Below are 17,594 nucleotides of genomic sequence, written 5' to 3'. Positions count from 1 at the left end.
TGTAGATCCTTACTCCACCTTTCCACTGATTTCCAGGCTTTTTAATTAAAATGAAAAACAGTAACACTTTCATTTATTATATAAACAACATAATATCAACAGGCAAACACTCATAAAAAGCTCTTCACCCACAGTTCTACCCATGTAACACATCAGCTGTTTTGTTTTTTTAATTCCATTTCTTGCCAACTGACATGAATACACTTGGTACTGTTACATAGTCTAGATTTACTGATGTTCTCCTTTTGTTACTTTACACCATACCATTGTTCTTTTGCTGATTCATAATTTATAGAATGAACATTTTAATGCTTAAAATTCATTAAGTTTATGTGTTATATAATTTTATACCTTTCTTTTTTTGACCATTTAGGAGTTTTCAACTTTACCAGTATTGTAGGCTACTATACTACAAGCATGCAGTTTATTGTTTAAAAAACATTTCCTTAGAATAAATTCTGCTTAGTAATATTTGCTATCAAAGGCTACAAACATTTTATACCTCAAGTTATTTCCAAAAGGATTATGCTAATTTATATTTTCATCAATAATATGTGTGTTTATTTACATCCTTTACAACATTGACTATTAGTTTTTATTTTTTAAATATATAAAAATATATTACAAATTATTAATGAGGTTGAACAACTTTTACATCTGCTTTATTTTATGTGAATTTTCTATTCTTGTTGTCTTAAAAGTATTATAGCTATCCCATGAATAATCATTGGTATTTTCTTTACTTCTGAAAAAGTAAATGAGATTGTCATATAGAACTTTATCAATTAAAGCCACTTTTAAGTTGTTTTACTTAATATTAAAATGTCTTTTAATCTTTGTCACAATTTTTAGAAGTACTAAATGACATCTTTTTTATCCTAGCAATGAAGCCACCCTTTTTAATGTTACTTAAAAGCTAGTAGTATTATATAGCTTTCAGATATTCCCAGAAAAATCTCATCTAACTTTAGCTACAATTTAAAGCATCTATTGGCTTTCGTCAATATACTGAATTATGTCACACATTGTTTCTTGAGGAAAATGTATTTTGAATGTACATAGCTAACGTTCAAGCAGACTTTTAGAATGTATCACTTTAAAAGCTTAGAATTTCTTATTTTAGTGATTGTACAAATGAAAATGTTACCTGAAATTGGTGACTTACTACAAATTCTACAACATTGTTTTTCCTTACAACCTAATCTAATGTTTGCTTTTTCCCAGTTTAAGGCCAGTCCTCTTGCTGTGACTTTCAATCTAACTGGGGAGACAGATGACATATTTCAGATACAACCAGATGGACTTCTGTATCACAACAAAGCCCTGGACAGGGAAAGAAGAGCTGTTCACAAACTCCAGGTGAACTGAGACCAGACAAAGGACACTAACTCTAATCTCTCTGAGCACTCTTTGTCCTGGAAGTATCAGTGGCACCTTCTTCCCTAGCACAGAATCCTGTTTCAGCTCTCCTGACACTAATGACATGCTTGCAAATCTCATTTGTCTTTTTTTATTTTATTTTATTTTTTAACAACTAGAGAAGCATGTGGCAAAGGTATCCTCTTTTTTAGGCTTTTTGACCAGAGTAACCCAATTTATATTGCTAAGGCTCTTAGATGGCATTACTCATCAAAATGAGTGGAAACCTGGATGGCACCTGGATCAAAATGATGGCACCTGGATCAAAACTAGCCAGTACTTCTCTGATATTTCACTGGTGTCTGCCTATGGCTGTTGGGAGGGCTCTGGACCCACAAAGAAGGCAGCACTAGTACTAGATGGAGCTCCTTTGGGCCTTGCAAGAAGCAGAGGTAATCAATGACCAAAGTCAGAGGCTGCCTAGAGAGACCCTTCTCTCTCTCTTTCCCCCTTAGTTTTCATGGTTTGTATCTCTATCTGAATGATAGAGAGCTAACTGTGGGGAAAAGAGCAAGCCAAAACTTTCTGTTTAAATTTTACTACTGGCTCTGCAGATCAACCACTAAAATGCCTCTGTAACAGGACATATTTTCATACCTCAAGGGTCAAAGTGTTCTTATTTTACTGATTCCAGCTATTTAGAAAAAACGCATGTCCAGTGTCCAGCAAACCCCACTGCTGGAAAAACACAGTCATGATTCGATTGGTTTAACTGATAGGGCCTCTATTTTAGCAGCTCCCAATTTGGGCTCTTTTGGGTGTCTTTCTCTCCTGTAGTGACCAGGTTATTGGTTATTTGGACTCTAATTTCTTTCAAGTCACTTTTGAGTGTGTGATATGAGGTCCAGACTCACCAAGGAGGTTTCCTTTTCCTGTCAACATCAGGTCTCAGCCCTGGATGTTCATGGCAATACAGTGGAGGGCCCAGTCCCCATCACCATAGAAGTGAAGGACATCAACGACAATCGACCTGTGTTTCTCCAGCCAAAGTATGAAGGCTCAGTAAGGCAGAATTCTCACCCAGGTAATAGGCAGGAGCCTGGAGATATCTGTGGAAAGATGGAAGTGTAACAGGCAGAGGGGCAGATTTGTGTGGCTAAGATGTGTAACTATCATTCATTAAGTACTTGCCATCTTATTTAAATTTTATTTATCTTATTTAAACTTCACAGCAATCCTCTGGGAGTTGTTTTATTATTCCCATTGCTCTAGGACACAACTTCTCAATGTTGGCACTATTGACCTCTTGGGACTGATAATTCTTTTTTTGTTAAGGGCTGTTCTGTGCATTATAGGATGTTAGGCAGCATCCCTGACATCTATCAAGGCACCAGATGCCAGGAGCAACACTTCCCTTCCAAATTGTGACAGCAGAGATGTCTTTAGACATCGCCAAATGTCCCCTGGGGGGCAAAATCACCCCTAGTTAAGAATCACCATTTTAGGGTGAGAATTTAGAACACCTTACAGCTTTAGAACACTCTAGAACACTCTGGAAAGGTAAGCTTACTCTCCCACATCCTCCCAGAAATCTACATTCTCATGGTCACTGCTGGCTTCCAGTTCTTTTTCTTCTCTGACTTCAGCTCCTAGCTATGGCTCATCCTTTCACTCTTTTCCTTTTCATTTCTACAAAAGCCCCTCATCAAAGCATAGGTGTGTGTGGCAGGCTTTACTGAAGATTTAGATGAATGAAGGAGCATCATGTCATAACAGTGCACAAAATAAACATGAATATTAGACTGTGAGTTCTCAGAAAGACTTTTGGCCATTTCCATCAACTCACTGTCAAGCTTCCCTCTGTGTCACTTAATCGCTATCTCTCACTCTTCAATGCCCACTTCCAATAACTCAGGAAGAATATTCCTTCCACTTTATTATGTGGAGCAATTGCACGTGTCTCTGTCCCTGAGGTTGCATACCAAAGGCTCACCACTAAACTCTGCCAAGTAATAATCTTCCAGGTCTTATTCTTTACCAATAGGGTTTTCTAATTCAGTGATTCTCAAACTTTTTGGTCTCAGGGCCCTTGTATTCTCATAAAAGCTATTGTGGACTCCAAGAAACTTTTGGTTATATCCAGTGGTGTGCTAGTAAATTTTTTTTTTTTTTTTTTTTGCGGCACGTGGGCCTCTCACTGTTGTGGCCTCTCCCATTGCAGAGCACAGGCTCCGGATGCGCAGGCTCAGCGGCCATGGTTCATGGGCCCAGCTGCTCTGCAGCACGTGGGATCCTCCCGGACCGGGGCACAAACCCGTGTCCCCTGCATCAGCAGGCAGACTCTCAACCACTGCGCCACCAGGGAAGCCCTGCTAGTAAATTTTAATAGCTTTTTTAATAGCTTTTTTCTCTCTGGGGAGAAAAAACCCCTGATTTGTAGAATTTGTCAATTTCTGTGGTATAAGTACTCTCACCATAACCTAAGCTACATTGGCTCACAAAATTTCTGAAAATTCAACTATGTCTCACGAGTTGACTCCAATACGTCACTGCTTATATCTATCAATATTTATTGTATTTGAAATTAAAACTGAGAAATTAAAAAATATTTATTTAGTGATTGATTTAAAGTAATAAGCATATTTTAATAAAAATAACTATTTTCAAAGACAAAAGGAATGTTAAGAAGAATGGCATTGTTTTAATCTTTGCACATCTCTTTAATGTCTGGATTAATTGAGAACAGTTGGATTCTCATTTCTGTTTCTGCATTCATTTTGTTGCCATATGTTGTTTTGGTTGAAACATTTAAAGAAAAACTCTCCTTACACAGTGTTAATAGTGTAATAACGCTTCAGATAACTGTGGATATTCTTTGATACTAGACCAAAACTCAACAAGTGGTGGTTTCTTAAATGCTAGTTGCAACGTAGAATCTGAAACCATATTAATGCCTTTTTTGGAATACTCCTTTATGCTAAAATCCATCCAACTATGTTGTGATTTGAAAGGATCTTTTACACATGTATGACCCTAAAAACAGTCTCAAAGACCTCTAGAGGTCCCTGGACCATACTTTAAGAAACCTCATCCTAGAGGAAAGGGGCAGAATAAAGAATTATTCCACCACTGATATGAATTATGGCACCTTCCTCCATTCTATTTCTGCCTCTTAGAAGGCAAATGTGTCTGTGGTTGGTTTGGGTTTCAATTAATATCTTTTTTTTCTGGGTACATTTTGTTAAACAGGAAAGCCCTTTATGTATGTCAATGCTACAGACTTGGATGATCCAGCCACACCCAATGGCCAGCTTATTTATCAAATTATCATGCAGCTTCCCAAGGTCAACAATGTCATGTACTTTCAGATCAACAACAAAACGGGGGCAATTTCACTTACTCTAAAAGGTAAGTTAAGTGATGCCCTCATATGACTCTCTGAGGCAGTAAAAAGGACCTAGATCTGTATCTCCTTCAGAGACATTTCCTTTTCTTTTCTCTCCTACTTCCCATAGGATCCCAGGAACTGGATCCTTTGAAGAATCCTTCCTACAATCTGGTGGTCTCAGTGGAGGATATGGGAGGCCAGAATGAGCATTCCTTTAGTGACAGCACATCTGTGGATATTACGGTGAAGGGGAATATTTGGAAAACACCAGAACCAGTGGAGATTGAAGAAAATTCAACTAATCCTCACCCCATTAAAATCACTCAGGTAGTGCCCAAGGAATACCTAGAGCCTAGCCAGTCAATCAGCACTCACATTGTAGGGGACCACCCTCATGGTCTTCACTGACATTTTTGCATAGCATCATTATGAAGCAAACTAAATAGACAAGGTCTCTGGCCCTAAGTCTCTGGAGTTTGTCATCATGGGTAAATTCTGGACTTTACAACTTGGATTCAGATATATATATATATGTATATATGAGTTTTAAAAGAGAACTTCACTCACCTTCACCTTCCAAATAGATAATACTGTTGTTCCCTGTCAATAGTGTAGGATATGGCTGCCCTAGAGTGGGTTGTATATGGTACATGTGCATGATTCAAATTTGGGGCTGCAAATTATTCTTGAAAGGCTGTTTCTTATTCCTTTGGGAAAAATCTCTATGTGAAAGACTCAACCCATCACAGGCTGAGGAACAGAGATAAGACTGGTCAAGTGTAAAAGCTGAGTAGAGACCCTTTACCCTTGGAGCCCACCCCTGCCAACTCCATCTCCTGTGGGTACCTCTCCCCTCCATTCAAACCTTCCCCCAGTCGCACCTCTATGGCTGGTGTTCATCCTGAGCCCCCTCCTCTTTCTTTAGCTCCTGGAAATCTACTCTGGGGTTCACCCAGATCTGATCTTTTCTGGAAGATCAGGAAGTTTCTTGACACAAAAGCTATGAGTTAGTGGGAGAGCACTGGATTTGGATAACAGATAACAGATAAACTGTTATGAGCCCCAACTTCTCACCAATAAGATGGGGATAATAACAGATCTTTGGGTTGTTGTGGAAATTAATTAGTATCTGTGGAAGTGAATAAAAGGTATTAATGTTGTGAAAGAGTTGTAGTCTGTCGTAGCCCTAATTTTTTTTAGATGACACTGTTGTTGTTAAGGGGTCCTGGAATGGCCTCTCCCACCATATCTATTGTCTAACTTAAAAGAATTTTTATTTATTAAACGTTGAATTAATGAATTTCACCTTCAGAGGAAACAAAAAAAAGAATGAAAGCAAGAAATATTCTGCTTTACCAGCTAAGAAACTATGTCAGGACTCTTTACCGTGAGAATTTCAGATTGGGTTCCTTTACTAAAGTCTTCCTGTTTATTGTTTAGGTTACCTTCATAAGGATTTGTAAACGCTAAAAAGAACACATACACTTGTTTTCACTTAGGGCTGTCAAAGAAAAGAAAATCTAAAGAGCCACACCCAATACCTAGGCCTGGGGAAGGTACTTTGTGTGGCTTGAAACTGAAAACGAGTGGAGGGGGACAGCTCAAGAGAGAAGAACTTAGGCTGAATTTTTAGGGCATAAAAGGAGCTCGCTTACAACTAAGAACATGGTCTTTGGCTTGGACAGAGGGTGTGCTTAAATAACTAGAAAGGGATACCCTTCACAAGCTGGTTTGAGGGAATAGTTTAGTGTGGAAATTTCAAAAGGCTGTAAGACTATAAGCAAGTCACTTATATTTTTGTGCCCTAGTTTCCCCATTTATAAGGTGGGGATAGCAATAGTCTCTACCTCATGGGGCTGTTTGAGGATTTAATGAGATAACATATAAAAGTGTTTAGAATTATGTCTGGAATGGGGTAAAACCCTCAAAACGTGTTGTTGTTAGTAGTAGACTGTCAGATAGGCCAGGCTCTGTCTGTAGCAAGTAGACAGGTCTTACTATTGAGTTTACTGATTTTTTTTTCAAATATCTTTATTGGAGTATAATTGCTTTACAATGTCGTGGTAGTTTCTGCTGTATAACAAAGTGGATCAGTTATATTCACTTATATCCCCATATCCCCTCCCTCTTATACCTCCCTCCCACCCTCCCTATCCCACTCTTCTACCTGGTCACAGAGCACCAAGCTGATCTCCCTGTGCTATGCAGCTGCTTCCCACTAGCTATCTATTTTACATTTGGTAGTGTGTATATGTCCATGCTACTCTCTCACTTCGTCCCAGCTTACCCTTCCCCCTCCCCGTGTCCTCAAGTCCATTCTCTATGTCTGCGTCTTTATTCCTGTCCTGCCCCTAGGTTCATCAGAACCATTTTTTTTCTTAGATTCCATATACATGTGTTAGCATATGGGATTTGTTTTTCTCTTTCTGACTTACTTCACTCTGTATGACAGACTCTAGGTCCATCCACCTCTCTACAAATAACTCAGTTTCATTTCTTTTTATGGCTGAGTAATATTCCATTGTATATATGTGCCACATCTTATTTATCCATTCATCTATCAATGGACACTTGGGTTGCTTCCATGTCCTGGCTATTGTAAATAGTGCTGCAATGAATATTGCGGTACATGTCTCTTTTTGAATTATGATTTTCTCAGGGTATATGCCCAGGAGTGGGATTGCTGGGTCATATGGTAGTTCTATTTTTAGTTTTTTAAGGAACCTACATACTGTTCTCCTTAGTGGCTGTATCAATTTACATTCCCACCAACAATGCAGGAGGGCTCCCTTTTCACCACACCCTTTCCAGCATTTATTGTTTCTAGATTTTTTGATGATGACCATTCTGACTGGTGTGATGTGATACGTCATTGTGGTTTTGATTTGCATTTCTCTACTGATTAGTGATGTTGAGCATCCTTTCATGTGTTTGTTGGCAATCTGTATGTCTTCTTTGGAGAAATGTCTATTTAGGTCTTCTGCCCATTTTCAGATTGGGTTGTTTTTTTTTTTTTTTGATATTGAGCTGCATGAGCTGCTTGTATATTTTGGAGATCAATCCTTTGTCAGTTGCTTGGTTTGCAATATTTTTCCCATTCTGAGGGTTGTCTTTTCGTCTTGTTTATGGTTTCCTTTCCCATTTGTTTATTTTTGTTTTTATTTCCATTACTCTAGGAGGTGGGTCAAAAAGGATTTTGCTGTGATTTATGTCATAGAGTATTTTGCCTATGTTTTCCTCTAAGAGTTTTATAGTGTCTGGCCTTACATTTAGGTCTTTAATCCACTTCTGGTTTATTTTTGTGTATGGTGTTAGGAAGTGTTCTAATTTAATTCTTTTACGTGTAGTTGTCCAGTTTTCCCAGCACTACTTTATTGATTTTTTTTGCCAAGTTGTTTACAAGACAACTCTAGGAGTTGGCAAATATTCTTTGTTTTAAAAAAGTAATTAATTAGTTAATTTATTTCTTTTTGGCTGTGTTGGGTCTTTGTTGCTGCACACGGGCTTTTCTCTAGTGAGCGGGGGCTGCTCTTCGTTGCGGTGCGCGGGCTTCACGTTGTGGTGGCTTCTCTTGTTGTGGAGCATGGGCTCTAGGCGCGCAGGCTTCCGTAGTTGTGGCTCATGGGCTCTAGAGTGCAGGCTCAGTAGTTGTGGTGTGTGAACTTAGTTGCTCTGCAGCATGTGGGATCTTCCCTCATCAGGGATTGGACCCGTGTCACCTGCATTGGCAGGAGGATTCTTAACCACTGCGCCACCAGGGAAGTCCGTTGGCAAATATTCTTATCCCTGAAGTCTTTAAGACTAAAGATTTAAGGGAGGAATGTTCTTTATTTATGTGTCATTTGTCTTGCTTAAATAATAGCATGGTGAAGAACTGAAAGTGTCTCATCGTCTTCACTGGTGAGTTCTGGGAGCTGGGAGCTTGTTGTCCATCGTGGCTTAGTGCTCAGATAATGCCACTACTAAGTACATTTTGTTTCTTAAATTGGTGTTTCATGACATGAAGTCTTCACATTCGGACTTCCAAAAGAACAACCCACAAACTCTTTAGAGGGTTCACAAAGAATTGCTTTAGAGAAGAAAAATACCCCTATGTGCTTATTTGGAGTAATATAACTTAGTAAAAAGGAGAAAAAAGGGGAGGGATTATTTTAAGCTGAAAACGAAAAATGTAATTTAGTAGTTATAAGAAACCACAGACATCTAAACAAGGTTGTCAGAAATTTCAAATCGAGAACCAGAAAATTGTTTATTTCCTTTCCAGTTCTCTCTGTCTGGATGTACCTTTCCTAACAATTCACTTTGGGCCCTGTAGGTGCGGTGGAATGATCCAGGTGCACTATATTCATTAGTGGAAAAGGAGAAGTCATCAAAATTCCCATTTTCAATCAACCAGGAAGGAGATATCTATGTGACTCAGCCCTTGGACCGAGAAGAAAAGGACTCAGTGAGTAAAATTAGGAGGAGTTTCACAGGTGATGAGATCCTGGGCCCATGGAAATCTGAGAGCAGAAACAATTTTACTTAACACCCAGCCCCCCACCAATATCCCCCAAACTGTGTTCTGAACCTCAGTGCATTATTGCTCTCAGAGACATGATAATACCCTCACAAATTCAGCCCATTTTATATATTCTCATTTCCCAATTCTAAGCGAATTGATGATAAGGGGATAAATGAAATAACATTGAAATAGTTGTTTTCTCTGCCTTTTAAAAGGGATGATGAAGGATTCATGTCTTAACTCTGATCTCATTGTAGTATGTTTTTTATGCGGCTGCAAGGGATGAGGATGGAAAACCACTTGCACTTCCATTGCAAATTAAAGTGAAAGTTAAAGACATCAATGATAATCCACCTACATGTCCATCTACAGTGACTGTACTTGAGGTCCAGGAGAATGAACAAATAGGTAAGAAACCGTGTATCTGTCCTCCCTATGTTAACTCTGTAATCCCTTTCTCCTCTTTGTCAGGTAAAAGGTGGGCAGGTAAACCTGATTGGGGATCAGTGGTCCATGCCCAGCACAGCATAGAGGTAGAATAGACTTTGGGACTCACATAGGTACAGTACTAAATTTCAAGCAATATCTGGGAAGTGTTTTAAAATTGGAGATTTTACAACTGCTACCCCTACTCCTAGCACTGTTATTGCCACTACTATTACTACTACTACTATCACCCTTACCAACCATTTACACCAGTATCCTGTATACATGTATTAGGTTATCTCTTTGCAAGGTTTTTTTTTTTTAGATTTTCATTTATTTATTTATTTACTTACTTACTTATTTATTGGCTGCGAGCAGGGGCTAGTCTTCGTTGCGGTGTGAGGGCTTTTCATTGCAGTGGCTTCTCTTGTTGTGGAGCACAGGCTCTAGGCACGCAGGCTTCAGTAGTTGTGGCACACGGGCTTCAGTAGTTGTGGCTCATGGGCTCAAAGGTGCAGGCTTAGTAGTTGTGGCACACGGCCTTAGTTGCTCCACGGCATGTGGAATTTTCCTGGACCAGGGCTCGAACCCGTGTCCCCTGCATTGGCAGGTGGATTCTTTTTTTTTTTTTTAATAATTCATCTATTTTATTTATTTTTGGCTGCTTGGGTCTCCGTTGGTGTGTGCGTGCCCTTTCCAGTTGTGGAGAGCTTGGGCCACTCTTCGTTGTGGTGCACATGCCTATTGTGGTGGCTTCTCTTGTTGCGGAGCACGGGCTCCAGGCTCATGGGCTTCAGTAGTTGTGGCACGCGGGCTCAGCAGTCGTGGCACAGGGGCTCAGTAGCTCCGCGGCATGTGGGATCCTCCTGGACGAGGGCCCGAAACTGCGTCTCCCGCATTGGCAGGAGGATTCTTAACCACTGCGCCACCAGGGAAGCCCCTGCAAGGTTTCTCCATAGATTCTTTTTTGCCTTCAACAAACTCAGTGACAGGTAAAATCCCATCAAACTTGCTAAATAATTTAAACAAACATTCACACCCAATGTCAGATATTCTGCAATTGACCCTTGATTGCCCCTCTCTAAGAAGCTGACAATAGCTCATGAGGCTGGAAGATGAAGTTCAAATCCTATCTGTTTTTGTCCTTTTGTTCTTGACCTGTTTTGTTTCCTTGTACTGTTCCAGGATAGCTTTAGTTTTGTACAGGGACGATTACTATTCGAGCACTGTGATTTCTGGGAGTTTTATGACTTTGCTGGATTTGGGACACCTATTGTCTATTACCCCTTTGTGTTGAGCCCATTGGCTGAGGAGGCTGGCATTGCTTGAAATGTTTTTGTCTGTTTTGTGTAAGTTTCAGGGCTTACAGGGTTAGCAGGCTCTCATGACTACCATTCCCAGGGCTTGGCTACCCTTGTAGGCAGATCCTCACCTCCCTCATGGGCATTCTCATCATTTTCTTTTGATCTCTTTACTCTTCTTGCCACACACTTTCCACACAGTGGGTGCTGTCTTGGTGGCTTGGTGGACACTGCTCACATGGCTTGCTTGCTCAATGCTCACTTTTTTTCCTTCTTGCTGTCAAGAGTCATATGTAGGCTATCTATTGTCAGTGTGTTCTGCTTAGGTCTTCTCTTTTTCATTTATTCCAGTTATTCTTACAACAGGAAGTATTAAATGACAGTTTGAAGGATTTCAGTTAATTTTAAGGAGGAATCTTCTAAGGTGACAGTGGAGTAACAATGAAATGTGTGACAATAGCCAAGAAACACTTATGGCATCACCCTTTTTGAAAATATGGGATGGTCTGTGATGCTGAATGAAGGCAGAAGACCTTTGAAGACCTTTGTAGATGATACCTCAAGTCTCTTTGCACAGGGCCTAACATTTAGTGTATTAGTCATCTATATTGCATAACAAATTGTCCCAAAATTTAGCAGCTTAAAACAGCAAACATTTATTATCTCACAGTTTCTGTGAGCCAGGAATCTGGGTATGGAGTGCATGCCTTTGATTCAGAATCTGGATGTGAGGTGAGTGCCGTTGATTCAGAGAGAGAGAGAAAGAGAAAGGGAGAGAGCTCAAAAAATGACAAGTAAGATGAAAGTCAGTCTTCTTATAACTAATCTTGGAAGTTACATCCCATAACTTTTGCCATATTCTTAGAAATGAGTCACTAGGCCCAGTTCGCACTCAAAAGGAGGAGGTTACACCAAGACATCAATATCAGGGTTGGGGGGATTGCTGGGAGCCACCGTAGAGGCTGCCTGCCTTATTTGGGAGGAGGACAGTACTAGTTTTCTGAAGCTGCTGAGGATGTCATTGTTGGTAAAACAAATTGTTCAGGGATGCAGCATGCTCTTTGCATCTCCAAAAGTGAGAATTCATTTTGTAACAATATTTCATAAAGTCTTGAATTGTGGACTTAATGGACCAGGAATTCTTATAAATCAACACAGATTGAGTCTATTCTCTATATGTAGCCCAAAGGGGTACAAAAAAATGTCCCTGCCTTTTGGGGGCTTACTGTCTAGCTCAATAAAATACTCAATTATTCCTTAGTATATTTATATTCTCCTGTTTGGTGTCTTATATTGGCCAGAATCTTGTGGGACTCATGTCCCCAAGTCTCAGCAATGACAACATTAATTCTGAAATCCCACCTGCTACCAAGACCTTTGTGTTCATACAGGAACTTTATCCTCTCGTAAAAGCCCCACCTCCCTAAAGTATTTCTGAGTGCCCCAAGAGTTGCTGTATGAACCTCTGAATCAATTTGGGCTGCCACTTGTTCCTGGCCATTGTCACTCAGGGAATTGGCACTTCTTTGACTCCTGGCTCATTCATAAGTTCTCTGCTCCCACTGAGTGGCGTCTCCTACTGGAATTTCCCTGTCACTGATGTCAACAGTCTTCACGGTGCCTCTGACAGCTGGAGGTTTCCTCCATGGTGAGATAAGGACAGTGTCCTCTGTGGTATGCTCGCTTGCCGGGGGAAAGGTCCAGAGCAGGGCTGCTCAGACACCAAACAGTCACAGAAGTTAGCAAGACACTGTTTCATTCCAACACACAGATGCTTTTCTTACAAGGGCAGATGCATGTTCCAAAGGTGACCCGGTTGTTTGTGAAAGCAGAAGTGGCAGCAGCTGCAACACTAGATACGTGTTCTCTTCTGCTACCCATGTTGCCCCTCCTCCCCAGCCCATGAGACACGTCTGCACGTGCCAGCTCCATTATAAACATAACATAGGTAATTCCATTCCTCCCCTCACAAACCCTCCAAATCTCCCTGTAAATCAGTAGATGCAAAGTAACATGGGGGAGGGGATGAAACCAACCTCCACAAGTGGGGAATACATATTCAAGTTTTAGCCCTCACGTGGGATTCTGGCTGTGTGTAGAGAAACCCACAATTCCCATTTCACAGAGCAAGATGACCCAGCACCTATCAGAACTCACCCAGACCTGGGTGGAGCACTGAGTCAGAGCCGGACTTCTGGAATTCCCTGGACTGAGACGTCAACAGAAATAAAACTTAGAACCATAAACTGCAGCAAGGCAGAGACGGTCCCTGCTCTCTGTCCCGTGCCTGTGTTTATCTTTGGTGTGGAGTCAGTCTCTGCCATTTTTCCAGAAAGTTACTTAGAAGTAACCATGGTTGGCTTGTCCTTGTTTAGTTTTACCATTTGCCTTGTGTATTAGTGTCTGAGGGTGGCCGTAACAAATTACCACAGACTTGGTGACTTAAAACAACAGAAATTTATTTGCTAAGAGTTCTGGAGACTAGAAGTCTGAAATCAAGGTGCCAGCTAGGAGGGAATTCTTCCTTGCCTCTTCTGGCTTCTTGTGGATCCTTGGCTGCTTGTGGCAGCATCGCTGCAGTCTCTGTGCTCTCTTCACATTGCCTCCTCCTCCTCCGTGGGCATCTGTGGCTTCTCTTCCTCTTATAAGAAACCCCATCACTGGATTTAAGGCCCACTCCAAATCCAGGATGAGGGACTTCCCTGGTGGTGTAGTGGTTAAGAATCCGCCTGCCAATGCAGGGGACACAGGTTCGATCCCTGGTCCGGGGAGATCCCACATGCCGCGGAGCAATTAAGCTGAGTGCCACAACTGCTGAGCTTGTGCTCTAGAGCCCGCGAACCACAACTACTGAGCCTGTGTGCCATAACTATTGAAGCCCGTGTGCCTAGAACCTGTGCTCTGCAACAAGTGAAGCCACTGCAATGAGAAGCCCACACACTGCAACGAAGAGTAGCCCCCCCTTGCCACAACTAGAGGAAGCCCGTGCACAACAAGAAGACCCAACATAGCCAAAAGTAAATTAAAAAAAAAAGCAAATCCAGGATGATTTCATCTCAAGATCCTGAATTGTGTCCTCCCAAAATTCAATGGTGAAGTCCTAACCTCCAGCACCTCAAAGGGTGACTATTATTTAGAGATAGGGTCTTTAAAGAGGTAATTAAGTTAAAATGATGTCATTAGTGTGGGTCTTAAGCCAATACGACTGGTTTCCTTCTAAGAAGAAAAAATCTGGACAGATACAAGTACGGGGGAAGACCATGTGAAAACACATACACCAGACAGCTATCTACAAGCCAAGGAGAAAGGTCTCAGAAGAAATCAACCCTGATGACACCTTGATCTCAGACCTCTAGTGTCCAGAAACTGTGAGAAAGTAAGTTTCTGTTGTTAAAGCCATCCAGTTTGTGGTACTTTGTTATGGTGCCCCTAGCAGACTACGACACTTCTCCACACACTGCACTACTGAAAGGGTTAGAAGAACCAACATCGATCTAAGAACTTTAGTCTGCTACTCAAAGTTACTTCCAGTGCTTTCTAGGAACCTGATTCTTCAGTGAAATCATTTTTTAATAGAGTAAAAAGAGCCTATAATGGATGGGTTTCCTTCTTTTCTTCTCTACAGGGAGTAGTATTGGAACACTTATTGCTCATGATATGGATGAAGAAAACACTATCAACAGTGCTTTAGGATACAGAATTGTGGATCAAACCCCCAAAGTTCCTAGAGATGGACTCTTCCTGGTCCAAAGCTACTCAGGAATGTTCCAGTTAGCTGTGCAGTCCTTGTGGAAGCGAGACACTCCGCAGTACAACTTGACGGTAGAGGTGTTTGACAAAGGTTAGTATCACCTTCACTGTGTCAAGAGTGGTAACACTTGTTTTCTTTCTAGTTGTGATTTGTTAGGCTGCTCTAATGCCTGGGTGTATTACAGAAGGATGCTGTTTAAGAATTCTTGCTTCCTATGTAAAACACAGCACAGAGGCAGCAGGTCCAACATGGTAACGGCCAGAGTTGCAGCTTAGGCAACGTTATTATGTTGGTTCCCTGAGAAGAAGATGCCCAAGAGGGGATTAAATATATAAGGATTTTATTAGGGGAATTGCCTATGAGAAAAAATGGAGAGGGATACAGAGAAGGCTGGGAGAGCCATCAGACCTCAATAAAAGCTGGACGCTGAGTGAAGGAGAGAAGGAAGGACAGTGGTGGGAGTACCATAGACCACTAAGCAGTCAAAGGGAAGCTCAGCAAGGTCATTAGGGGTCCAAAGTTGGCCGTGGAAGGAGTCTGTGATCCCCAAAACAGGCCTACCTTAGCCTGCCGGCCTTACTCTGTCACTGGCTTGGGGCAGCCAATGGGAAGCAAGGCCTTGGTGCAAATGTGGTGATGGGTTTCAGAGCAAGGCGGCATGTTGTCAATTAAGATCCCTGGTGTTAGGGGTTGGCAAGGCACGTTGTCATGGCCACCATGGTCACAAACAAGAAAATTTGTTGTATTTCTCAAGTCTCCCTTTCAGACTCAAAGGATTCTACTGTATGACAGTGAAGGAAAAATGTATCATTTGGGAAGTCTTGTCTTCTTATATTAGCTTCTAGGTGGCCATTTGACGATATCTGGAGATATTCTTCCTTAACGCCTTAAACAATTTCAAAACAAGTGGTTTTTAATCTTTGTTAAGTCATGAGACCCTTTGAGAATCTGATGGAAACTATGAATTCCTCAACAAATGTACACATTATCAACAAATTGCACAGACACACAAACTTACATGAACTCAGGGACAGGCTTAGTTGAAGATCATTAATACTCCTAGGTTAAGAATTTTTCTTTAACTGGCACTGAATCTTAGATTACCAAATAGTTCAGTAATTGTTATGCTACGAGAGAGAGATTACACAGGTGTGCTGAAGTAAAAAGCACCATTTCATACTGTGCTTCACATTTTGTTTTTCATTACACAGTTGCTGAGATACTGAAGAGAGCTGGGGTTTAGCAGGCCCCCGAAGCAGAATGTTTGAGACATAGTGATTAGGCAAATATTGAGGGCCTAACATAATGTCTAGCATTATGTTAAGAGGTACAACAGAAGTGGGTATAATAAATCATCCCTGTCCATGATGAGCCAACAATCTCACACCATTAGGCAGCCATTCTTTCAGCAGTTATTGAGCATTTACCATGATTGAGGCACCATTCAAGTTACTGGGGATACACAAATGAATAAGACCCAGTGTCTGTCCTCAAGGAGCATTTGTGGTAGAGGAGATGGACATGTGAATAAATAAATTGTAAGAAATATGTACAAGGTAGCCCATGAAGGCAATGAGTGACTCAGTGGAGAGGTAGAGAGCTGATAAAGCTTTCTGGAAGAGGTGTCATTGATCTGAACTTTGATGGATGAATATGACAAGTTACAAAACAGTGTAAAGGCTTACAGAGGAGAAGAAAGCCCATGTGAAAATGCATGGGGACCTGAAGCAGTTTGAGGCTGCAAGAGCATCAGATTACAAATTGTCTATGTACCTGAGTACATCTGTAGACTATATGGACCAGATTATACAGTATATTTATATATAACTATGTATGTCTATTGATGGAGTTAAACATCCAGTTGCATACTATAGAAAATTAGACTGGTAGGCTGTAATTAACATAGTTTTACCTAAAATCAGGGAAGGTCTGTTAACCAGGGGGTCCACTGCTGGCCCAAATAAGGCTTGTGCAGAGCAGGGAGCCGGTGAGTTCAGGCCCTGGGACCTCCTGAAATCTTCAGCCATTCTTGCTGTCTACAAATATTCTGGGGACTGGACCCAACTTGAGTTAACATCCACTTACTTGTAACACTGTTATTATTAGATTACATGCCTGGCTTTGTGTCCAGTGCATCGAGCACAAGCTTTAGAGCTAGGCTGTGTGAGTATAGTTGTCAGGATCCCAGCAGGAAACAGACAGCCCCCTCAAAAGAAGTAACAAAAAAGTGTTTAGAGAGGGGATTATTTGTAAAGGCTCGGGGTAGGGGTTATGGGAAACCAACAGGGGGTGTGAAGCACAATGGCAGCCTTTCTTACTGGAAGGTGAGAAGGGATGAGGGAAGGTAACATTACCTGAAGGAGCAAGGCCTGTTCCCATGACTATAGAAGAGGCTGCTGGCAGTGCGGAACTAGACCCTGACCCTGTTCCTCCTGCCCTTCCTTAGATCTCCTGCCAGTGCTCCCACTGGTGGAAACCAACTTCTACCCAGAGGGCCAGGATGCCCACTGATGCAGTTCCTAAGGCCAACCTCTGGGGCACAAACCAGGGTGAAGGGTGGAGAGTGGACAGAGAGGGAAAAGGAATGCATGGATTTGAATTCTGGCTTGACCACTAGTTAGTTGTATGACCTTGGTCAAGTCACCAACTTCTCTATCCCTTGGCTTCCTCATTTGTGAACTCAATGAGAATGATAATTGTACCTACATCACGGAGTTAGAATGAAGATGAAATGAGTCATGCAAGCAAAGCACTTAATATGGTGCCTGGTACATAGAGAGTGCTAACAATGTCAGTTAGGACGAGAACATTGGCTCTGTGGCAATCTACATTTTCTAGATAAACTGACTACTACACAGAGATTTT

The 17,594-nt window shown here is 41.3% G+C and overlaps 1 protein-coding gene across 1 annotated transcript in view; it reads left to right on the top strand.

Moving 5' to 3' along the window:
* CDH17 (cadherin 17) overlaps positions 1-17,594 on the top strand; it is a gene marked incomplete at its 3' end in the record, with an annotated part of 89,295 nt that overhangs the window by 31,599 nt on the left and 40,102 nt on the right. The window contains exons 4-10 of the mRNA XM_079722192.1: positions 1,225-1,359; positions 2,305-2,443; positions 4,609-4,767; positions 4,875-5,074; positions 9,063-9,194; positions 9,509-9,659; positions 14,604-14,819. Of these exons, the coding sequence (XP_079578318.1) occupies positions 1,225-1,359; positions 2,305-2,443; positions 4,609-4,767; positions 4,875-5,074; positions 9,063-9,194; positions 9,509-9,659; positions 14,604-14,819 (1,132 nt within the window). The remainder of the gene's footprint in view (positions 1-1,224; positions 1,360-2,304; positions 2,444-4,608; positions 4,768-4,874; positions 5,075-9,062; positions 9,195-9,508; positions 9,660-14,603; positions 14,820-17,594) is intronic.

Source organism: Hyperoodon ampullatus (assembly GCF_949752795.1).
Source record: "Hyperoodon ampullatus genome assembly, chromosome: 17".
Lineage (NCBI taxonomy): Eukaryota > Metazoa > Chordata > Mammalia > Artiodactyla > Ziphiidae > Hyperoodon > Hyperoodon ampullatus.
This window is presented reverse-complemented; position numbering and strand designations above follow the sequence as displayed.